We start from the raw sequence: 26,374 nt of genomic DNA on the forward strand, positions 1-26,374 counted from the left end.
CAGGCACAAAGTAGGCGATGCTACAGGCACCACAGGTGTCAAACCATTCGTCTTATGTGCCCCAATGCCACTGAAGTCCAGAGCAGGGGACTGAAGCCAGTGTAATGCGGCCAACACAGCTTCCAGTTGTTTGTGGATCATGGCCAATTCATCCTGCATCCTTATCTTTAATCTATACCACAAAGAACAGAAAACTAACAAAAGTGGTCACTGAACACAATCTAAGTACTGCTGCTATAGTGCTTCTTCACTGTTCTACACACTAAAGTCAGGTCACACACATTAGTCACACAGTACAAAACACAAATCCAATTCACTTCTCAACAGACACACGGGAAAACTAAAAGTACACTAAATCCAGTGTGTAAACAGAACTTGCCACTACTCCTCGTGCATCTGTTTGGCTCCGTGGTTGCTGCTACACTCACTACACGAGCACTGTATGCAGCAGTCACTGAGATTCAAACTGACTCATGTGACTGTAATGCTTGTGGCAGCTCAAAGCTATGAAAGTCAGCTCACACAATGCAAATGCACTAATTTAAGAAAAAACTTAGAGCAAGTTAGTATCAACTAGTCACACAGTAACACACATAGATACAATTTACTTCTTCACAGAATTATGTGAAAAACTGTACTAAACCCTGTGTATAAATAGAAACAGCTGCTACTTCTGGCACATCTGCTGAACTCCACAGCTGCGTCTACACTGACGTGTACGAACGTATGTCCCACAACAAATAGTTGAGAAATGAGCCACTCTGTCGTATGAGAGCTATCTCTCAGCTGCCTTCACAGGTGTTCAGTGTGGTTACCACTCAGTCAACAGCAAATTAACTGGCAGATATACAATGAGGTGGCAGAAGTGAAGGGGTAACTCCTAATATCATGTCAGACCTCCTTTTTCCCAGCACAGTGCAGCAACTTGACATGGCATGGACTCTGTATCGGTTCCCCCTTCTTTTAATTTCTTCATTTGTTGGTTGTCCTCAATATCAATGTGCTTAAACACCTACGAGCAGTAAAACCTAACCACAAAGTTCACAGTTCTTGAAGAATAATCATGTACATATGGAGCAGACACTGTCACTGTTCTTACACATGTCCTAACTGTTTAACACTTATTTCACAGTTAAATTGAAGCATTGTTGTTGTTATAACAAGCATAGGTTACTCGTCTGAAACTCGGTCATGGAGTGACTGTCTCATGACCAAAAAATCGGGCCCTTATATATCATCAAAGTAATCAGAACTGAAACTACACATTGTTTGAAGTTAAATTTACAGAAATTACAATTAAAATTTAACTCATTAAATTAACTAAATACATGGACAAATTGTGTCTTTTTAACAGTTTCTTCTACTACAAGGGTTAAGCCAAATTATTTGTTTAAATCATGAAATTAACATATGTAGTTATGCAAACAATACTTTGGACAAAACTGTTAATTACTTTGGAATTAATTAAGGGCTGGTTTTGCCAAAATGTTTCTGAATAGAACCAAATAGATACTTTTAAGATTACTAGTACTTTGTCTTCCAAATGTTTACAATTATTATAGAACTTATACTTGTTTATATGTCAACAATAAAATTTAAGTTACGAAATAATAACTGATTTCTCCCAATAATGAAAGATACTGACTAGGAATAGTTAAAATAAATTAGAAAATCAATTACATACATAAAACTACACACAAAATTAGATCTGGTGTTATATTCTTTAAAAATGAGGGCCAACCCTTCTCTTTTATGAAAATGCAGATTCTATTCATGTATGCTAATGGTAAATGCGAGGGCGGTTCAGAAAGTAACCTCCGATTGGTCACAGTGCGGGTTGTGGGGGGAGTAGCGACGCCATCTGTGCGTTCACGCACTCATCAGGACAGTCGGCATCGAGCCGTGGTCGAGTGAACGTCATACCTGCGCTAGTTTAGTTTTTGTGGCAGTTTGAAATGTGTGCTGCAATAGAAAACCCCGCCAAATGTGAAGTGCGCGCTGTCATAAGGTTTTTTACAGCCAAAGGATATTCTGCAGCAGCTATTCATCATGAGCTTTGTGCCGTGTACGGACCAAGAGTTATGAGTGAAGGAGTTGTCCGTGAATGGGTACATTTATTTAAAAGTGGACGAGAAAACGTTCATGATGAAGAGAGGAGTGGTAGACCATCATTGGTGACTGACGAACTCGTTCAGACAGTTGATGCAAAAGTTCGTGAAAATCGACGTTTCTCAATGTCGGAGTTGTCTACTGGTTTTCCACAGATTTCTAAGACTCTCTTGTACGAGATAGTGACAGCAAGATTGGGTTACCATAAGTTCTGTGCACGGTGGGTGCCCAAAATTCTTACCGACCACCACAAAACTCAAAGAATGGCCTCTGCATTAGACTTTCTATCACGTTATGAGGACGAAGGAGAACCATTGTTAAACAGAATCGTGACCGGTGACGAAACCTGGATTAAGTACGTGAACCCTGAGACAAAAGAACAATCAAAGATGTGGGCACATTCAAATTCGCCTACCAAACCAAGAAAAGCCTCGCAAGATTTTTCTGCCAGAAAACTGATGGCAACGGTGTTTTGGGATGCCAAAGGGGTGTTGTTGGTTGAATTCATGGAACGTGGTACGGCCATTAATCAAGACGTGTACTGTGAAACAATAAAAAAGTTACGACGGGCTATACAGAACAAACGCCGTGGTATGCTGACTTCCGGTATCGTTTTTTTGCACGATAACGCCCGTCCTCACTCTGCTCGCAGAACAACGGCCCTTCTTGAGTCCTTCAAGTGGGACGTTATCAACCATCCACCTTACAGCCCAGACCTGGCGCCAAGTGATTATCACCTCTTCATGCATTTGAAGAAATGGCTCAGGTCACAGCGGTTTGATGACGACGAAGAGCTCAAAGATGCGGTCACAGGCTGGCTCCAGGCACAAGCGGGTGATTTTTATGCAGAAGGAATTTCAAAGCTTGTGAAGAGGTACGATAAGTGCCTCAATCGTTATGGAGACTATGTAGAAAAATAGTGCAAAGATATAGTTGTAAGATGTATATATTAAAATATTTTTATTTAACTTGGTGTATTTTTTTAAATCAGCCGGAGGTTACTTTCTGAATGGCCCTCGTAGTTAAAAGTAACAAGACTAATTTAAAGAGGCAGATGGCAAAACAAGAGGAGAAATAAAATTATCCCAGCTAGCTTCGTCACAACTCAACAATTTGTTGGAAGTCACCTGCAGAAATAATGAGTAATGCTGCCACTACAGCGATCCATAATTGTGAAAGTGTTGCCACTGTGGGATTTTGTGCACAACCTCACCTCCCAATTATGTTCCATAAATTATCAATAGAATTCACGCTGGGTGATATGGATGGCCAGATCATATGCTCAAATTCTCAAGAATGTTCTTCTAACTAATCGGAACAACGGTAGTTCAGTGACGTGGGCACTGTCATCCATTGGGAACGTGAACTCCATGAACGGCAGCAAAATGGTCTCTGAGCACCTGAACATAACCATTTCCAGTCAATGATCCATGTAAGCACAGCCCAAACTGTTATGGAGCCTAAACTAGCTTGCACAGAACCTTGCTGACAACTTGGGTCCATAGTTTCTGGGGTCTGTGCCACACTTGAACCCTGCCATCAGGTCTTACCAACCGAACTTGGGACTCATCTCACAAGGGTACAGTTTTACAATCACCTATCATCCAACCAATAAGTCTCAAGGCCAGGAGAGATGCTGCAGGCGATGTCGTGCTGTTAGCAAGGGCACTCACGTCCGTTGTCTGCTGCCACAGTCCATTAAAGCCAAATTTTGCCATACTGTCATAACAGATACATTTTTCGTATCTCTGACAGTGTTGCTTGTCTATTAGCACTGACAACTTGACACACACACTGCATTAAGTGTAGGCTGTCAGCCACCGCATTGTATGTGGTGAGAGGTAATGCCTGAAATTTGGTATTCTCAGCACACTCTCGATACTGTGGATCTCGGAATACTGAATTACCTACCAATTTCTGAAATGGAATGTCCCTTGCGTCTGGTTCCAACTACCATTCCACATTCAAAGTCCGTTAATTCCCATCGTGCACCTATAATCACACCGGAGTACAATGACAGCTCCACCAATGCACTGTCCTTTTATACCTCGTGTATATGATACTACCGCCATCTGGCATATGACTATCCCATAACTTTTGTGACCTCAGTGTCTATCAGTACTTAAAAAGCCTCTCCATCATTCACTCAGTTACTTAAGTTATAGAAGAGCAGCTGCATAAAAACTATTCTGTATAATAATAATTCATTGTGAGAGCACGCATTGGCATTCTTTTATTTCACTCTGTACAGTTATAGATCTTATCCTTCTATATAGTGCTTCAATGCATTGCAATAACACTAACTCGTACATTTGCTAATCGGTGAATTACTGCACTTACAGGTACTGCATTTTGGATAGCCTTTGCTTGTTGAGACGAGGAGTGAGAAGAAATGAGGTCAAAAGAAAACACCAGTATGCTGCATAATATCAAAACACAATACTTTGGTATTTTAAAGCAGACTTTTATGAAGGTTTTGAATATAGGGAATTATGACCATAAAAAAACGTCTTTCTGTGCTTTATGAGTGGCTTATAAAATGTGTCTTTTAACACATAATTACTAGCCTTGGGGGGAGAAACATTCAAAATTTTCACACATAGAATGAACTTGCAAACTTACATGAGGATTTGGGCTGGTTCCTGGCTGCACATCACGCCAGAAAGCAGTTCATTGCGCAAGGATGGAGTTGCAGTGTTGTTCAACTGTTCCATCAAAAAACTGAACTCCGTTTCACTGCCCTTCATAACAGCTGCGCAGAACACTGCTGAACGTAAATCTGGTGGAATCCTGCGAAGTAAAGCATTACAATCATTTTAATTCGACAGCAAACTCTGATGTACAGATTAAATCCTTCAAGATCAAATACTGTCAAGTTGATAAAACAAGGAGTCTCACGTACACAGAGATAGAATTTGAAGCTGCGTCTGAGATTATTTGGACAGGCCTCAGTATCATGGGTGGGCATAAAATGATAACTGAGTTGTTCTATTTCTTAATGATTAATGGAAAATCTCATATAAAGATGTGAAACAAATATTAACAAAGAAATAGAGGGGCTGGCCAGTAATTACCTCAGCTCAGTACAGCAGATAGATAACACAAAACAGAACCGAAAATTTACATTCCTAGCTTTCGGAACTTTGTTCCTTCATCAGGGAGGAGAGAGGGGGAAAAAAAAGGGAAGAAGGGAAAGTGTATTCAGTTACTCACAACCCAGGTTATGATGCAACAGGGAAAGGTAAACAGGGAGGGTAGCAAGGATGGAGGCATGGTTGTCAGAAATAAGCCAATGATATTCTACTGTTAAGTACTGTGCCAGCTTCAAACCAAAGAGGATGCATACAGAAGTAAACAGGTATATAGTATAAAGATAAACACAACTATGTAGGATGAAAAGATGCAAGAATGGCTAAAGAGGAGAGGGAAAAAGAAGAAGACTGAAGAGTAAGTGGGAGTGAGGTTGGTTAATGTAAGTTCAGTCCAGGGGGATGGCGGGATGAAAGGATGTGTTGGAGTGCAAGTTCCCATCTCGGCAGTTCCGAGGGACTGGTGTTAGGTGGGAGAAGCCAAATGGCACGTATGTTGTAGCAGGTTCCTAGGTCCATAGAATTATGCTGGACGGCATGCTCTGCTACTGGGTATTGGACATCTCCTAGGCAGACAGTTCGTCTGTGCCCGTTCATGCGCTCAGCCAGTTTGGTTGTCATCATACCAATGTAAAAGGCTGTGCAGTGCAGGCATGTCAGCTGATAAATGACGTGTGTTGTTTCACATGTGGCCCTGCCTTGAATTGTGTATGTTTTACCAGTAGCGGGGCTGGAGTAGGTGGTTGTGGGGGATGCATGGGGCAGGTTTTGCAGCGGGGTCGGTTACAGAGGTAGGAACCGCTGGGTAGAGAAGGTGGTCTGGGAATATTGTAGGGTTTGACAAAGATGTTACAGAGGTTAGGGGGGCGACAAAAGGCAACTCAAGGTAGTGTGGGGAGAATATTGTCAAGGGATGATCTCATTTCAGGGCTTGACTTGAGAAAGTCATATCCCTGGTGGAGTAATTTGTTGATGTATTCGAAGCCAGGATAATATTAGGTGACAAGGGGGATGCTTCTGTGTGGTCTGGGGGTAGGAACATTGTTGTTGGATGGGGAGGAATGTATTGCTCGGGAGATCTGTTTGTGGATAAGGTCTGCAGGATAGTTGTGGGAGGGGAAAGCACTGGTCAGGTTATTGGTGTAATTGTTGAGGGATTCATCACTGGAGCAGATACGTTTGCCACGAATACCTAGGCTGCAGGGAAGGGAGCGTTTGATGTGGAATGGATGGCAGCTATCAAAGTGAAGGTATTGTTGTTTGTTTGTGGGTTTGATGTGGACAGAGGTGTGGATGTGAGCTTCAACAAGATGAAGGTCAACATCCAGGAAGGTGGCTTGGGTTTTTGTTCTATTTCTTCCCAGCTTTACAATTTTTTTTCTCCAAAAAATAAAGGAAAGGCAACCACTCACCTATAGACGATTGATGTGTTGTCCTTAAAATATGGCAAAAGACCTGCCTCACACTGTCCACTACTCCCTGCTTGCACTGTGTGCATACTTCCCTATCCCCTCCCCACCTCTATCAGTCTCGCTGGGTGTGGGTGTATTTGGCTGGCTGTGTGACTATGTATGTGAATGAGTGCACTTTTAGTAGAAAAACAGCAACAACTTGCGTGCTAGTGTAAATACTGTTTTCTGTTGCATGTTTCTATGCATTACAGTTTTCGTAGTGGTGAAATGTTACTAAATGTCTACTCTGAAAACTGCGTGGAACTGCATATGCCATCTGGGGGATAGTACATGTACTGATAATGGTTTCATGTCGTCCGCCAGCAGATACCATAGTGCAACAGCTACCAGAGGGCCATCTGTGTCTAACCTTTAGTAAGGAATGCTCACAGCCAGAAAGCTCAGTGTGGTGTAAACACGTGAAGCAAGCAGGCCACCGTGCCACGGAGACACACTCACACTTCCTACAGTCGTCTGAGCAAGTCTGAAACGGACAACACTGTGGCCTTCCAAGTGGCAGGCTGGTCCTTTGTAAACATTCTCAACTCAAAGATGAGGTTCTGGATGTCCACGAGCACAGATGCCTGCCAGGATGACGATATTGTAAGGGCGATAGTGCCAGATGATACAGCTACCACAGCACAGGTAAGAAGGCTTGTGAACCCCGGTGTCTCAACACGAAATATTGCAAACCGGTTATTAGCAATGGGACCACACACACATATACCTCTACCTCTCACCGTAGCATCGTTATAAGCTTCCTGACTGGTGCCGTCAAGATGATCACTTGGAAGATGGAATGGTATGCCGTGATCTTCAGCAATGAAAGCAGATTCTTCCGGCATGTTAGAGATGCACCTACAATATAGACCTGGTGAGCGTTATCTTGTGGAGTGCTTTCATCCAAGACACACCGGCCCCACCCACACCTTATGGCCGGGGTGTGATAAGCTATACTTCTCATTTTCCTTTGGTGTTCCTGGAGGGCACACTAACCAGTGCTTGGTGTGTGCAGAATGTTGTCAGGTTCATTCTTTTGTCATTCTTGTAACAGGAAGCTGATATGTTGCTCAAACAGGATAATGTTTGCCCACACACTGCCCATGAAACTCAATGTCCTCTGCAAGATGTGCAGCAACTTCCCTGTCCAGCACAATCTCTGGACTTGTCTCCAGTTGAGTATGTGTGGGATATGATGGGACGAGAAGTGACTTATACAACTCATCAACCACCAACTCTTACAAAACTATGTGAAAAGGTTGAGAAGGCATCATGTAACATAGCCAAAAAAAAAACAGTATTTTCCATCTGTACAATTGCTCAGATGCCGGAGTCAACACATGCATTGCTGCCTGTGGAGGCTACACTGCATACTGAACACAGGTATTTCAGCATGGGTCAATACATGGTACCTCAGAACCACTTGTGCTATTGAACTGTAAATGTAATCAGTTCATGTAATCACTATGCACTGTTGCAGCAATAAATCTTGAATGAACTGGAAACCTCCAAAAGAGTGTACTGTTTTTTTCTGCCAGTATATTTTGTGTATGCAGATATTGTAGCATGTATGCCCCAGAGGAGCCAACACAAAGGCTGCAGTCTATCTGCACTTTTTCAGTTGGGGGAGCCACACACCACATTGTTTTGCCTCTTCAAGTGGTGCGCTATGGTACTGTGGCATTGGCAATGCAGGATTGGAGACATGTACCTGCACACAAACAATTAATTATGTGACTTCCTTCTTTCAAGGTGATAATGAAAATTGTATAACTATCCATTGTGGTCTGTACCACAAATGGTGCCGGAGGGACAAGTCTGTTGGCAAGAGTCTTCACATTTATACAAATTGTAATGTGGAGAAATGGGAAAGAGCACAGAGTCTGAGTTGATAATGCACTGGCTGCAAAGGTGGGAGAAGTTTTTCTGAGTGATGGTGGGAGAATAGTCTGTAGTTTGGGCCTCATCTATGTTTCAGAGGGAAGAAGACAATGACAGCAGCAGCAGCTGCAGCAGTAGCAACAACAAAAACTACCTGGGTTAAATAGATAAATAATAATTTGGGAAGAAACAACATAAGACAAGAAAAACTAAAAGAAGAACTTTTAAGAAAGTAAAATGGAGGATTCGAATGTAGGGGCAACAGATGATGAGGCATTGAAATTGTCTATAGTCTGTGGAAGGCCCAAAATAAATGACCTTTTTTTTAAGAATGGAAAAAGTGTACTTGAGTCTAATGCAACCTTAAAGTTTTTCACAGTGGATTTGTTGTATAAAGACTATTCATGAAACAAGTTCCATTAATTTACTAATAAAAAAATACCAGAACATTCAGAAGTTTCTTTTACAAAGCTACAGCTGTCAGCTACTTTTATACTTAATTGTTTCGTATGTTAAGGCACTTGCCATACTGAAGAATGAGCTTTTCAATACTCTCATTGGAGAATTCTGCAACCTGTGACCTAAGCCATGATTTGACACTCACGTTTAACTGGTTATCACTTCAAACCACTGTGATCTTGGCTTATGTTGCATCTTCAAAAACAAGTGAAAATCACTGGCTGACAAATCAGGATAATACAGAAGATGATCAAACAATTCCCAACATTTTAAGCAACATTTGAATGCGTGCAGCAGGACGACATATGTGGCCTAGCATTATTGTGCACAAAAATTACGACAGAACTCAATATTCCACATCTTTCATTATGGATGATTCTTCTGATTAATTTAGGGCTTCACTGTACATTTCAGAGTTTAATGTAGTGTCACTTTTCACAAAATCAACAAGGAGTATTGGCTACATTTTTGTGCACAACAGTACAAAGTATACTGTATCACTTCTACATGTCTCCATTACAGACAAATGATGTTTGTCAGTGGCAGATATAAATTACATTGGATAGTTAATAAATGTGAATACCATAACTTGTTTGTGTGTGCATGTGATTAGGAGGCTGCATGTTGTGTTTTGACGAGCCTGACAGCTGGTTCCTGCCACATGACACTTCCTGGGTCAGCAGTTGTCCCATAGAGGTGTGCCATTTCTCGATGACACAAAGTGGTCCACAGAATTCTGAGTGTTGTGACAAAGAACTGTGACTTCACAAGGACAGACAAATAATTCATTCTGTCTTTATCCCATGAAGTGAAAAGACTTATCTGTTTACAGGGTGTATAGGTGAACAAGAATAAAAAAAAATATTTCCAGATATCATTGTTAAAAATACACTTTTTTCTCAAGGTGGAAACACATTTTTCCCAGCCAAAAATACTCTGTACCCCCTGGTCAGAACCGCATGCAGAGGAGTGGGGAGGGGGGGGGGGAGGAGGCAGCGGGCACATGCAACCCCCTACCACCCCCCACCCACAATGTTTGTACTTATATTTGATAGGAGTTTCAGGTGTAAAGAAGTTGATGAAAAGTAGCAGAGGAAGATTCATGAAACTATCTGAGACTTCAACACTTGTAAAAGAAAATAGATGGTTAACAGTTTCATAACATTACTATATCTATATCTGAGTAAAGATTTCCATGTAGTTGAAAACAGATTACCCAAGGACAGCTTTGAGCTACTTAGCTTCCTTTGTCCCAGTCTCAGTGCAATCCTTAGCCATACAAGGAAAAATTTAGGTGAAACATGGCTGCATCTGGACTGTTTTAGAACAGAACTGAATAGATTCAAGATTAATAGCTTTGTATAAAAACCTGTGTAAAGTAAATAGATGCCTTTTACATATAAAAAACCAATGATTTTAGCAGTTAGGGTCACATGGAGTGGAATAGATCTATCAAAGTGAAGGTGATCTTCAAGTCCTAAGTCCTTGTCCAATCATATCAAAGTAAACGCCACCAATCACATAAAACAGTAAAGACATCAACTTGGAGTTACTTAACTAGGGATTTTTCATCAATCAAATTCCATTTGTAGTGTGTAATATGCAGGATCCCTACTTCAGTAACACTGCTGTAAATTATATAGATATTTATCTAGTATTTTTGTGGAAATTTGAGCTATTAACACATGGATCATTCATGGTGAATGAAAACAGAAAATCAGTTGCAAAAAGTCACACCAGGTAAAATTAGCTTTCCGAAGAATTGCCCCCAATTTCTCCCCCAGGCCAATTCCCCCCCCCACACACACACCAAAAAAAAAAAAAAAAAATAAAAGTCCCATTTGTGGCCTGCCTCTGGTGGAAGTACTCTTCTGTGTTAAGCAACACTATACTTTCCCTCAGAGCTGTAAAACTCCAAGTTATAGAAGTTCCATACACCAGTGTAGAATTTGTGGCACTTTAGGTAATGAACCCCAGCCAAAAACAATGCGTTTTGGAGAGATCTTTGATGCACAGTAACACGTACACTGTATTTTTTCATATTATGAAGGTCTAAATATGAATTCCATCAAATACATTAGCTTCTGAAGCTGAGGCTGGGATGTACTTCTGTCAGCCAACAGCTCACATCACGTGATTTCATTAAGTCAATGACAGCAAACATTCAGAACATAGGACATGTGACATAGTCAGCCAATAGCTCATCAATGTTGACTAATGCAAACACACAAATAGGAAAAGTCATTGGTTTAATTAATTTTACATACAGTATAGCTACAAGAAAAGGTAAGCTTCCACTTACAATGTTGGCCTTTTTTGTGTGCTACTGCTTTAATAAATCAAACGCAAATCTACCAGTCAAATTTTAAATAATGACATAAATGGCTGACCTTCTAGGACAGAAATTTTTCCATGTGGCTGCTCCTCACAGTGGTAAGTTTCGAATGAGAGTCAAATGCTCCACAATATGAAAACTTCATTGCACACTGTCACATGTAATGTAATTCGTATTGCATAAAAGGAATTTTATTTTGAAAGCAATACTTCTCAAACCAACATTAACAATATTTTCCAGCAAAAGTTAACAGTTGTGACATCATGCACATCAAAAGCAGTTTTTTGGTAGGCCTAAAGCCTTTGACACATTTTGCTGTCAGCAAATGCTTCTGTGCACATTGTTGTAAATGATGCATTTCCTTGGCATCCAATTTTTTTTGTGTGTGTTATTCTCTTGTTTATGTTTCATTACTGCAGTACCAAGCTACAGAAAAATCCCTTGTTATTGTATCAGTTCTTACTAGTCAAAATGGATTGGGGCTAAGAAATGAAGAGAAAGCCGCCTGGTAGAATTTTGCACAGAGCATAACTTAATCATAATTAACACTTGGTTCTAGAATCATGAAAGAAGAGTCCGCAGCTCGTGGCCTCACGGTCGCGTTCTTGCTTCCCGAGCACGGGGTTCCGGGTTCGATTCCCGGTGGGGTCACCTGCCTCGAGATGACTGGGTATTTGTGTTGTACCCATCATTTCATCAACATTCATGAAAGTGGCAAGTTTGGACAAAGCAAAGCTTGGGAACTTGAATGGGTGCTGATAACCGCGCAGTTGAGCACCCCACAAACCAAACATCATCATCACATCATCATGAAAGAAGGTTGTATACATGGAAGAACCCTGGAGATACTAGAATGTTTACAGGGGCAGATGTGGACTCTGACCACAATCTAGTGGTTATGAACTGTAGATTAAAACTGAAGAAACTGCAAAAAGGTGGGAATTTAAGAAGATGGGACCTGGATAAACTGAAAGAACCAGAGGTTGTACAGGGTTTCAGGGAGAGCATTATCATCATCGTCATCATCATCATCATTTAAGACTGATTATGCCTTTCAGATGGGTAGATCACATAACTAATGAGGAAGTATTGAATAGGATTGGGGAGAAGAGAAGTTTGTGGCACAACTTGACCAGAAGAAGGGATCGGTTGGTAGGACATGTTCTGAGGCATCAAGGGATCACCAATTTAGTATTGGAGGGCAGCGTGGAGGGTAAAAATCGTAGAGGGAGACCAAGAGATGAATACACTAAGCAGATTCAGAAGGATGTAGGTTGCAGTAGGTACTGGGAGATGAAAAAGCTTGCACAGGATAGAGTAGCATGGAGAGCTGCATCAAACCAGTCTCAGGACTGAAGACCACAACAACAACAACAATGCCTTTCAGCATTCAGTCTGGAGCATAGTCCTCCTTATAAAATTCCTCCATGATCCCCTATTCAGTGCTAACATTGGTGCCTCTTCTGATGTTAAGCCTATTACTTCAAAATCATTCTTAACCAAATCCAGGTACCTTCTCCTTGGTCTACCCCGACTCCTCCTACCCTCTACTGCTGAACCCATGAGTCTCTTGGGTAACCTTACTTCTCCCATGCGTGTAACATGACCCCACCATCTAAGCCTGTTCGCCCTGACTGCTACATCTATAGAGTTCATTCCCAGCTTTTCTTTGATTTCCTCATTGTACACACCCTCCTGCCATTGTTCCCATCTACTAGTACCTGCAATCATCCTAGCTACTTTCATATCCGTAACCTCAACCTTATGGATAAGGTAACCTGAATCCACCCAGCTTTCGCTCCCATACAACAAAGTTGGTCGAAAGATTGAACGGTGCACAGATAACTTAGTCTTGGTACTGACTTCCTTCTTGCAAAAGAGAGAAGATCGTAGCTGAGCGCTCATTGCATTAGCTTTGCTACACCTCGCTTCCAGTTCTTTCACTATGTTGCCATCCTGTGAGAATATACATCCTAAGTACTTGAAAATGTCCACCTGTTCTAACTTTGTTCCTCCTATTTGGCACTCAATCCGTTTATATCTCTTTCCCACTGACATTACTTTTGTTTTGGAGATGCTAATCTTCATACCATAGTCCTTACATTTCTGATCTAGCTCTAAGATATTACTTTGCAAACTTTCAATAGAATCTGCCATCACAACTAAGTCATCCGCATATGTGAGACTGCTTATTTTGTGTTCACCTATCTTAATCTCACCCAGCCAGTCTATTGTTTTCAACATATGATCCATAAATAATATGAACAATAGTGGAGACAGGTTGCAGCCTTGTCTTACCCCTGAAACTAGTCTGGACCATGGACTCAATTTACCGTCAACTCTAACAGCTGCCTGACTATCTATGTAAAGACCTTTAATTGCTTGCAAAAGTTTGCCTCCTATTCCATAATCATGTAGAAAAGATAATAACTGCCTCCTAGGAACCCGGTCATATGCCTTTTCTAGATCTATAAAACATAGATACAATTCCCTATTCCACTCGTAACACTTCTCCATGATTTACCGTAAGGTAAAGATCTGGTCCTGACAACCTCTAAGAGGCTTAAACCCACACTGATTTTCATCCAATTTGTCCTCAACTAATACTTGCACTTTCATTTCAACAATACCTGAGAAGATTTTACCCACTACACTGATCAAAGAGATACCTCTATAGTTGTTACAATCTTTTCTGTTTCCATGTTTAAAGATTAGTGTGATTACTGTCAAAGAATAAGGGAACAATTGACAGGAATGGGGGAAAGAATTATGGTAGATGAAGAATGGGTAGCTTTGAGGGATCAAATAGTGAAGGCAACAGAGGATCAAGTAGGTAAAAAGACGAGGGCTAGTAGAAATCCTTTGGTAACAAAAGAGATAATGAATTTAACTGATGAAAGGAGAAAATAGAAAAATACACTAAATCAAGCAGGCAAAAAGGAATACAAATGTCTCAAAAATGAGATCGACAGGAAGTGCAAAATGGCTAAGCAGGGATGGCTAGAGGACAAATTTAAGGATTTAGAGGCTTATCTCACTTGGGGCAAGATAGATACTGCCTACAGGAAAATTAAAGATACCTTTGGAGAAAAGAGAACCACTTGAATGAATATCAAGAGCGTTGATGGAAACCCAGTTCTAAGCAAAGAAGGGAAAGCAGAAAGGTGGAAGGAGTATATAGAGGGTCTATACAAGGGTGATGTACTTGAGAACAATATTATGGAAAGGGAAGAAGATGTAGATGAAGACGAATTGGAAGATATGATACTGCTAGAAGAGTTTCACAGAGCACTGAAAGACCTGAGTCGAAACAAGGCCCCCGGAGTAGACAACATTCCATTAGAACTACTGACAGCCTTGGGAGAGCCAGTCCTGACAAAACTCTACCATCTGGTGAGCAAGATGTATGAGAAAGGCAAAATACCCTCAGACTTCAAGGAGAATATAATAATTCCAACCCCAAAGAACGCAGGTGTTGACAGATGTGAAACTTACCAAACTATCAGTTTAATAAGTCACAGCTGCAAAATACGAATGCGAGTTCATTACAGACGAATGGATAAACTGGTAGAAACCAAATTCGGGGAAGATCAGTTTGGTTTCCGTAGAAATGTTGGAAGTGAGGCAATACTGACCCAATGACTTATCTTAGAAGAAAGATTAAGGAAAGGCAAACCTATATTTCTAGCTTTTGTAGACTTAGAGATAGCATTTGACAATGTTGACTGGAATACTCTCTTTCAAATTCTAAAGGTGGCAGGGGTAAAATACAGGGAGCGAAAAGCTATTTCCAATTTGTACAGAAACCAGATGGCAGTTATAAAGAATCAAGGGACACGAAATGAAAGCAGACGTTGGGAAGGGAGTGAGACAGGGTTGTAGCCTTTCCCTGATGCTATTCAATCTGTATATTGAGCAAGCAGTAAAGGAAACAAAAGAAAAGTTTGAAGTAGGTATTAAAATCCATGGAGAAGAAATAAAAACTTTGAGGTTCGCCAATGAAATTGTAATTCTGTCAGAGACAGCAAAGGACTTGGAAGAGCAGTTGAACGGAATGGACAGTGTCTTGAAAGGAGGGTATAAGATGAACATCAACAAAAGCAAAACGAGGATAATGGAATGTAGTCGAATTAAGTCAGGTGATGCTGAGGGAATTAGGTTAGGAAATGGGACACTTAAAGTAGTAAAGGAGTTTTGTTATTTGGAGTGCAAAATAACTGATGATGGTCGAAGTAGAGAGGATATAAAATGTAGACTGGCAATGGCAAGAAGAGCATTTCTGAAGAAGAGAAATTTGTTAACATCGGGTATAGATTAAAGTGTGACGAAGGAGTTTCTGTAAGTATTTGTATGGAGTGTATCCATGTATGGAAGTGAAACATGGAATAGAAGCTTTCGAAATGTGGTGCTACAGAAGAAGGCTGAAGATTATATGGGTTGATCACATAACTAATGAGGAGGTATTGAATAGAATTGGGGAGAAGAGGAGTTTGTGGCACAACTTGACTAGAAGAAGGAATCGGTTGGTAGGACATGTTCTGAGGCATCAAGGGATCACCAATTTAGTATTGGAGGGCAGCATGGAGGGTAAAAATTGTAGAGGGAGACCAAGAAATGAGTACACTAAGCAGATTCAGAAGGATATAGGCTGCAGTAAGTACTGGGAGATAAAGAAGCTTGCACAGGATAGAGTAGCATGGAGAGCTGCATCAAACCAGTCTCAGGACTGAAGACCACAACAACATAGACAAAATTACAAAAAATTAACTGAAAACTAAGACAATGAAAAATTCCCAGCATTCTAAAAAAATTCCTGGGGTTTTTCTGCATAAAAAAATTCCTGTGTTTTCCAACATTCCCCAGTAGTCCTGAAAATTATCTGAGGAAGAACTAGGGAAGCACTAGTCCACACACTGCTGCAGCCACGCAAATGTTGCATTATAATTTCAACTAGTGATTGAGTGATCATGCTCTTGATTTTTACCTGTCCCTGAAGAGGAAAAAATGGTTAATGTAACAGTGGTTTGGAGATGATGATGAGATAAAGGAGAATGTCAAAAAGCATGGTTAGTTCACAGGAGAGAGAAGTCTATAATTAGAGTACTGAAAAATTCATTCATTGACATGACAGGAGTCTTAATGCAAGGGGGCAGTTATGTACAAAAATACCTATCAGTTACAGCTACATGCACATTCTAAGACAAAAAGAAAAATATAGGAATTATCTGAGTGAGATGGAAATCGGCAGATGTGATGTACGTGTACAGACAAAAAAATAACATTTTTAGAAAAACTGAATAAGTTATTCAAGAGAGTGAGATTCAGAAATTGAGCAAGTCAACAATGTATTGGTCCATCTCTGACCCTTATGCAAGCAGCTATTCAACTTGTCGTTGACTGATAACTCCTGGTTATTGGGCTGTAAGGCAGGTGACTGACAGATTGGTATCTCACTGCTGTCGGGGGTATCTCCAGACACACCACCGGCCTGGAATCTTGTTGAATGGAGTAGAATTGGCTTCAGTGATGAGTCCCACTTCAAAATGAGGGCTACGACCAGCGAAAGGGTTTGGAGATGCCCAAGACAGGGATGGGATACCAACCTGACTGTTGTCCATCATGCAGTTTGAAATCCAGGACTGATGGTCTGGCTTTTGCCAAACCCTACCTCGGCCAGCGAGGTCGCCAGGTCTCTCCCCAATTGAGAACGTTTAGAGCATTATGGGCAGCACCTTCCAACTAGCTAGGATTTTGACAGTCTAATGCACCAATTGGACATAATTTGGCATGATATACCTCAGGAGACATTCAACAACTTCATCAATCAGTGCCAAGCCAAACAAGTGCTTGTGTAAGGGCAAAAGATGGACCAATGTGTTATTGACTTGCTCAGTTCATGAAGCTCTTTCTCTTGAATAAATAGTGCAGTTTTTCTGAAATTGTAATTATTTGCTTGTCTGTAAATATATATCATGTCTACCAATTTCTATTCCATTTGAACAATACCTTTTGGGCTATAATTTCTTTTTCCCTCCTCCTTGCAGTGCATGTTTTCTCCTCCCACAGCATGATGTTTTATCTATCTAATTATATTACATTTTTAAAAACTGATTATTTTTGATGATATATTAGCAGATGTAGCTTTAAGTTGTGTATAATAAAAAAACTGATAAAGAACTGGCATTTTATAAAAAACTAACAGAACTTACTTTCAAAATTGCTCTTGTACAAACGGTATCAATTAACATATTGTGGCAAGTTCATTAAGAATATTTTGTGTTAATCTCTGGTTCCAATATACACTGTATGAAAAAAATTGCAGGACCTAGGAGACGTGGTCAAATGTCAATGCAGTTTTGTACATGTACAAACCAACCATGGGTATGTAAATGGTTAGCATTGCAATTCCCTGTGACAGGCAACACATCCATTAGAGTGCAATAGTGGTTCAAATGGCTCTAAGCACTATGGGACTTAACATCTGAGGTCATCAGTCCCCTAGACTTAGAACTACTTAAACCTAACTAACCTAAGGACATCACACACATCCATGCTCGAGGCAGGATTCGAACCTGCGACCGTAGCAGAAGCACGGTTCCAGACTGAAGCGCCTAAAACCGCTCGGCCACAACGGCTGGCCCTGCAATAGTGGTGTGCCAGATCTTCTAGGATATGTAAGTGGTATGAACAGCATCAGATATTGGGTGATCATTGTGAAGGGCACAAAGGTGGAACAAACCAGTATGAGAATGTGCTCTCAGCACCTGACAAGAGTCAGGAAGAAACCTCACTGTGAGACTCCATTTGGCCGCCTGGTCAAATCGTGCAGTATCCTGATATCTGGGACACTCAGATGTGACAGTGGCCCAAAGTTTAACTGCACAGGAACATGTGGGCAGGCATACTGCTCTTCAAGGTCCAGTTAACCACGTCTGCCCACCACAAAGGAGGATTGCTGTATTGTCACCGAGCACATTGTAACCCCTCACATCTGCATCTGCCATATCAGAACAAGTAACTGGACTCCCTGCAACATTCTGTGACACCCCGCAGCATTGGTCAGGGACTAGCAGCAGCTGATCTACGGTCTTGCTGTTCAATGCACAGGCTACTACGAGGGTCGGAACTTAAATAGTGGCAAATATCTATTCACAACTGATACTAAGAGTTACATGTTTGCACCTGTTACTGACCTCCAAAGTAGTCACCAGTGTTGTGTAGAACCCATTGCCAGCGATGTGGAAGGCGTAGTATACCATTAGCAGAGCCTGTTCTGTTGATGGTGCAAATGGAGCGGTCTACTGCCTGTCAAATCTCTGGAACAGTTCTGAAGCGAAGGCCACGAAGTGGTTCCTTCATCTTCGGAATCAAATCAAAGTCACAATGACTTAAGTCCAGGGAGTATGGTGGATGGTACAGTACTTCCCAGTCCCATCAACCAAACAGACTAGCCACAGCTTGCACTGTATGTGCCCGCACATTGTCATGCAAAATGATGGGTGGGTTGCGTAGAAAGTGTCGCCGCTTTTTTCGCAAAGCTGGTCACAGGTGATGCTCCAAAAATGAACAGTAATACTGTGCACTGACTGTCTGCCATGAAGGAACATAATGTGTTAGGATCACACCATTACAGTCGTACATGAGGATCACCATAACTTTAGACCACTCCATTCGCACCATCAACAGAACAGGCTTTACTAACGGTATTCTACACCTTCCATATCGCTGGCAATGGGTTCTACATAACACTGGTGACTATTTTCAAGGACAGTAACAGGTGCAAATATGTAACTCTTTTGTATAAGTCGTGAATAAATAGTTACCACTATTTAAGTTCTAAGCCTCATAAGTAACACAACACAAACAGCTGCATTTGGAAAAGTACAGTGACCAAGATGCACAGATTGCTGGAAAACTGTATCGCATTGTGTTTTGTGACATATCGTGGTTTTGCAATATGCCAGATGACCACTGTTGCAGCGACCTGCAGAGATAGCCCAGTCTTCCAATGTTTCAGAGAGGCACAGCTGTGTTGGTCCTGGTGTATAGTGTGGGCAGCCATTGGGTATGATTCGAGGCCCCAGCTGATAGTGATAGAGGGACCTTTGATAGCACAACAGTACAACACAGACATCCTGCATCCTCACACTTTACCCCTTGTCAACAGTATTATAGTGCCATTTGTCAACAGGACAGAGCTCATCCACACGTGGCATGTGTGTCTATGAACTGTCTGCACATTATCGAGGTACTGCTGTGGGATGCATGATGGCCAGATCTGTCCCTGTTGAACATGTCTGGGATCAGCCACAACTGATGTTGGCCAGACTGCCTCAGAAGAGGATACAATAGCTTTATGACAACCTTCCCAACTGAATCAGAGCATGCAACCAGACCTGAGTGGGTATAACATCACACCGATACTGTGTGCCAGATCGAGATTCGAACTCGGGATCTTTGCCTTTCGCAGGCAAGTGCTCTACTAACTGAGCTACCCAAGTATGACTCACTACCTGTCCTTATAGGTTAACTTCGGCCAGTACCTCGTCTCCTACCTTCCAAACTTAACAGAAGCTCTCCTGCAAAACTTTTAAGGCTAGCACTCCTGGAAGAAAGGATATTGCGGAGTTAAAATTTCATTCTGGAAGCATCCTCCGCACTGTGGCTGAGCAGTGTCACCACTACATCCCTTCTTCCAGAAGTGCTAGTCTTACAAGTTTTGCAGAAGGGCTTCTATGAAGTTTGGAAGGTAGGAGACAAGGTACTGGTGGAAGTAAGCTGTGTGGACAGGTCGTGAGTAGTGCTCGAGTAGCTCAGTCGGTAGACCACTTGCCAACAAAAGGCAAAGGTCCCAAGTTCGAGTCTCGGTCCAGCAAACTGTTTTAATCTACCAGGAAGTTTCACATTTGCGCAAACTCTGCTGCACAGTGACATTCATTCTGGTATCACACCGATAAGTGGGTTCATCCTGCCAAGTTCTTTGTAAATTCGACTTGATTTTGTAATCATTGAAATAATATCCCATACTGTTCCAACCCATGAAGATTCATTCCATTTCCTCTTCCCATTGTGGGTGCTTCACTTTTTTATGTTGGGCAGTGGTAAAACAGAGCCAATAGTGAAAACAAATTTTAAAACTCCTTCAAAAATATATTTTTCATATCTGCTTGTATATGAGGTATTATCAAAAAGTAATGGGAATTTTTCTTTTCTTACAGAATCTATTTATCCCTCAACATCAACTTTGTCCCCTTCAAAGTAATCCCCCTCAGGTACAATACACAAGGGCCAGTACTTTCTCCAATCTCTGAATCACTTCTGGAACTCACTTTTTGTTGGGGTGTTCAGCTCCTACAGCGATTCTGTTTTTATCTCATTAATGGTGGCAAAATGACATCCTTTCATGGTTCTCTGCAACATTGGGAATATAAAAAAGGCACAGGAGGCAATGACTGGCCAAAAAATCACATACAAGCATTGAGGTGTGAGTGGGAGTATTCTTGTGAAGTCATTTCCACAGCAGTTTTACCATAATTCTGGTTGTTATCTTCAGATTGCTTCAAATGAATGTTGCAAAGCTTCTAGGTAGTATTCCTTACTGACTGTGCAACTATAAGTCAGGAACTCATGATACACTATCCCATTGTAATCAAAGAAAACAGTGAGAAAAAACTTTGCAAGTAACTGAACTTGTCAAATGTTTTTAAGTCTTGACTCTTTAGTTAGTTTCCACTGGGAAAATTGGGCCTTGGGTTTCATTGTCAGACCCATATACACATATTTCAGTACCTATTATAACCTTCTTTAGAAGTTCTGGATCATTGTTGACTTTAATCAGCAAGCGATGTTTATAAGTCATCATGTTTTATCAAAATTCAACAATTTAGGAACCAAATTTGCTGCTACACGTATCATACAAAAAAGCTTGGCACGAACCAAAGGATATGTTGACATCAGCAACAACCTCTGTGATAATTCAGAAATTTTTCAGAACCATTTCCTTCACTGCTCTCACACTGTCATCAGTAATTGATCTGCTGGCACGTTCAGGGCAGTCATCGCCTTCTGTCTTCTTTACCCTCTTTGAAACTTTTATACCACTTTTAAACTCTTATCTTACTCATAGCAGATTAACCAAAAACCACAGTCTACATTTTGAATGTGGTACTACATTTTATTCCATTTTTCAGTCAAAATTTAAAGCAAATTTGATGATCCACATTTTGAGTAAAAATTCGCCGAGCGTTCAGAAACACGCAATATTTTCTACTATCAACAATGAACTAAATATTCAAAGCAGCTGAAAATGCAAACACATATTGGGAATATAAGTACTAACAAGATAAAAAAAATACTGAAAATCGGATGCATAAAGCCTGTGAAATTAAAAAATTTCTGTTACTTTTTGACCACATTTGTATACTCCACCCAATAAGAGAGACGACCAAGGATGCTGAAAAGTTATACACGAATAATAGAATATTCAACTAAAAGTTAATGTTCATCATTCAACTGCAGAGATAATCTTACAGATAAACGAAACTATAAATTTAGCAAGTTAGGGAGGAAGGGCTAAAACGGAGGAAAGAAATATACTGACAAGTAATTGTTAGGTGCTGCCATCCACTGAGCAAAATACTCCTGTGCCCAGTCGCTGTGAGTCTGCAGCCAGACGAGCCGTGAGAGTGCTAGCGCACGCAGCTGCTTTGTCGGGAGGGAGTCCCCAGGCCGTGGTCGAGTGTTCAGCTGCTGCACCAGTGGCTCCAGCACACTCTGCACGTACCTCTGCAACCGACATGTGCAGCACAACAGTCACTTCACAGCAATTGGTAACTTTCAGTAATAATATAGGGAGTCTCATTTATCCTAATCATCCCAGACACAAATAACTTTTTTTGCAGAAGCTAAACAAAATGTGTATCAAACATCTGTTATTTAGCTATGACTGCCTTTCTACTAGTCCCTCTCTAAATATACAGAGGGTGTCACTGAGGCCTTCACAGACCAAAATTATCCTCCCAACCTTGTACAGAAACAGATCTCCCATGCCTTATCTCTCCAGTCATCCAACTCCCCACTGTCCAGCCACAGAGAGCATTCCTCACGTGACTCAATAGCACGCAGTACTGTAGCAACTGAAACACATTCTCCACCAGAGTTTCGACTACTTCTCATGTCCTTAAATGAGGAGTGCTCTCCCCAACATCCTTCCCATTCCTCCTGAACCTACACAATATCCTTGTCCATCCCTACTCTGCCCCTGCTCATGGCTCATATCCCTGTAATAGACCTACATGCAAGATGTGTCCCATACATCCTCCCACAACCACCTAACTCCAGTCCAGTCTCAAGCATCACTACCCGTCAAATGCAGAGCTACTGTGAAAGCAGTCATGTGCTCTACAAGCTAAGCTGTAATCACTGTGCTGCATTCTGCTTTGACAATACAACCAACAAACTGTCTGTCTGCATAAATGGCCACCGACGAACAGTGGCTGAGAAATAGTTGAACCACCCAGTTGCTGAGCACACTGCCCAATGCAACCTTCTTCATTGTAATGACTGTTTCACAGCCTATGCCATCGACTACTTCTCATGTCCTGAAATGAGGAGTGCTCTCCCCAACATCCTTCCCACTCCTCCTGAACCTACACAATATCCTCGTCCATCCCTACTCTGCCCCTGCTCATGGCTCATATCCCTCTTCTGAATCGTACAGGTAGCACCTCTCCCTGCACTTATCCTACATTCCTGTAGCCCCCCCCCCCCCTGGCCTAAACTTTTGCTAGTTACTATCCTTCACATGCCTATCCCCTCCGCTGCTACCTCTCCCGCACTACACAGCCTTCTGTTCCACCAGGACACCCCACTCCCCACCACCCTCCATCTAACACCTAACTTCCAGAATGCAGCTAGCTGCCCTACCCTGTCCCCATCATGTCCCTGTATGCGCCCACAAGTACCATGCCCCATCCCTTGCACTTCCCGCCCATCATTCTCCTTACTTTCACAAACCAGACTGCTTTTTCCACCATTCACAAGTTGTGTTTGCAAATGAAAGTGCTGGCAGGTCGACAGACACACAAACAAACACAAACATACACACAAAATTCAAGCTTTCGCAACAAACTGTTGCCTCATCAGGAAAGAGGAAAGGAGAGGGAAAGACGAAAGGATGTGGGTTTTAAGGGAGAGGGTAAGGAGTCATTCCAATCCCGGGAGCGGAAAGACTTACCTTAGGGGGAAAAAAGGACGGGTATACACTCGCACACACACACATATCCATCCACACATATACCATATACCACCATATACATATACATATATATATATATATATATATATATATATATATATATATATATATATATATATATATATATATATATATATATATATATATATATTTTTGCAACTCAACAAGTAACAATCCATTCTTTTCATAATATTGTCATTTTTAGTAACTTTTGTTTATTACAAAGATATGAACAGTAGTTCAGCTTTTTCACACAGGCCACTATATTTTCTTATTCAGTAATCCATTTCTTCTCCTAAGGATCTGTTGAAAAATATATCATACTGTGCCATTCACATAAGCATGACGTTATTAAAAATGTAACGCAAAATTAGCTTTGATCACCCAGTACTAGTTCAGATTTCAGGAATGCAAGGCAGCATAACTTATCCACTTGCTGGAGCTGACAGAAAACAAATGAAACTAAAGGAAAATGTACAACAGACATTTGGTCAACCAACTTCAGTTGACGGTTTTCGCAAGAACTATCAGTGTCAGGAAAGACTAGGCAAAACTGCTACTCACCTATACAAAATATGTAAGAGAGACTCAAAGGAAAGTGAGGCATGGTGATTGGATGACTGAAGTAATGAAACTGTTTATTATTTCAAAAGAAATTGGCATAACTGTTAATACATTTATCCCACTGTGAGACACGATGGTCAATGTCTACATCGAAATGTGCCTTTGGTTGCCTGTGGAATCACGATTGTACCCGGACATGCATCTCTTCATTCAAATAAAATTGACGGCTATGCAGGTCTTTCTTCAGGGCTCCAAAAATCTGAAAATAACATGGGGTGAAATCAGATCATGTAAGGGGTTTCCAATGAAACTTCTGCAGTGAACTCAAAACAACGTAGACAACATGGGAGCAGTCATCATCCTACAAAAGGGAATGAGCGTTCATTTGGACATGTTGCAAAAACTGAAGTGTAACATCAAGTCCAAATGTCCAGCAATGTTGATGGATGGCATCATTCTGCTGCAGAATAATCTTTGTCCACATGTTGCCACGGTTGTTTCTATTTGCTGCAAAACTTTTGCTTGGAAGCCCTTACACATCCTCCACACAGTTCTGACCTCCCTCCATGTAATTTCCATATTTTTGGAGTCCCGAAGAAAGGCATTAGCAGCCCTCAATTTGCTTCAGATGAAGTGGTGCATGCCTCTATATCATCACAGTTCCACAGAAAAGAGCAAACATTTTTCCATGAGGCCACTGACTGTCTTGTCTCACAGTGGACTACATTTATTAAGTTACGTTGATTACTTTTAGAATAATAAACAGTTTACTTAGATTTTCTCCCATCTGTCTCATTTTCGTTTGACTGCCACTTATAAATCCGCAGAACAATAATCACAATGTGTCATTTACAGTACGGGTAGATGCAGTACATTACTGTACTTTTAAATGACATGTTGTGTACTGTGAAGGTGGTCCTTGATTAACACCTGCATAATTTTTTAACCTGTTATTGAAGGAGGGTGAAATGCTACTCAGAAAGAAGAACTTAACCACACAATATCCTGACGAGAACTGACCTTTTGAATGAATGCTTTTTCTTCTTGTTGTGACTCTTCAGGAAACAGGGAGTTGCAAAATGAAGCAACACAGTCATCACACAGCTCACACAGACAACACCGTCAAAGCTAATGTTCTTGCTTCTTTTCCAACAAATCCACAAGTGAGCATATGACAACTTGAACTGGAGACTGGCATTCTTAAACCAGTGTACATCACATTCTGACATGTCACCAGTTCTATCCCTAGGATGTACACTTACAACAAGAATTTCAGGGAAATCATTTCAATAATAGTGTACAGTTCTGTTAGTGCACCGAGCAAATAATCTTTGCCAACCAGAACTTCTCTGATGTTCTTTTTATCAATGAATATTTCTTCTCAAACAAAGGACAAGCAAGTACAAAGACCATTCATTTTTAGTCCAGTGAAAGCCCACGATGCCTTATACTGGTTGAAAAATGGCATCAATGGAAAATTAATGTCTGGTGTGGGATACTTTATAATATAATTAATGGCCCTCATTTAATAAATGGTAACCTAAATGGCAGGGCTTACTTTCTCATACAAATTCATCATCATCCTCTGGATGAAGTGGCACAGAGATCAGAATTCTTATGTGGTACCAACAAAACGGATGTCCAGCACGTAATGCCTTGTGTGTGTGTCTAGCTCTGAACTGATCCATGCCACCACGTGAGTACCTTTGGATGTGCTACCCCTTTCAGTGCCCAGCAAGGATTACAATACTACAAAATGGTATTAAAGATTCCTGTTTCTGTTTCTTATTGAGATGATGTGTTTATGTAGACATGTAATACATTTCTGAACAGGTCTTGAGAACAGGAAGTGGATCACCATATAAAAAATAGGGTGCTATTTAAAAATGATGTACTTCTGTTCATGTTTTTACAAGGGTAATCCCAAAAGTAATGTCTCCTATTTTTTTTTATAAGTACATAGATCAGTTTATTTCTACAATGGTTTACATCAGTTTACAACTTGAACATTTAGCTATTGTTCAATATAATCACCACTTCTCTTGATGCACTTTTGTAGACACTGTGGCAGTTTTTGTATGCCCATGTCATACCAGCTCTCCACCACACTGTTCAGAAAGTTATGAACCTCTTCTTTCACCTTGTCATTGGAGCTGAATTGCTTTCCAGCAAAATGTTCTTTTAACATAGGGAACAGGTGATAGTCACTGGGCACCTAGTCAGGACTATA

General features: G+C 41.0%; 1 protein-coding gene across 3 annotated transcripts in view; it reads right to left on the reverse strand.

The window, feature by feature from the left end:
- LOC124718951 (aminopeptidase Ey-like) overlaps positions 1 to 26,374 on the reverse strand; it is a 273,185-nt gene that overhangs the window by 41,181 nt on the left and 205,630 nt on the right. For all 3 annotated transcript variants that reach the window (XM_047244618.1, XM_047244617.1, XM_047244619.1), the window contains exons 16-17: positions 21,925 to 22,109; positions 4,732 to 4,899 (exon numbers count right to left, since the gene is read on the reverse strand). In XM_047244618.1, coding sequence (XP_047100574.1) covers positions 4,732 to 4,899; positions 21,925 to 22,109 — 353 coding nt within the window. The remainder of the gene's footprint in view (positions 1 to 4,731; positions 4,900 to 21,924; positions 22,110 to 26,374) is intronic.

The sequence above is a fragment of the Schistocerca piceifrons genome, chromosome 10 (genome assembly GCF_021461385.2).
Source record: "Schistocerca piceifrons isolate TAMUIC-IGC-003096 chromosome 10, iqSchPice1.1, whole genome shotgun sequence".
NCBI classification, from domain to species: Eukaryota; Metazoa; Arthropoda; class Insecta; order Orthoptera; family Acrididae; genus Schistocerca; species Schistocerca piceifrons.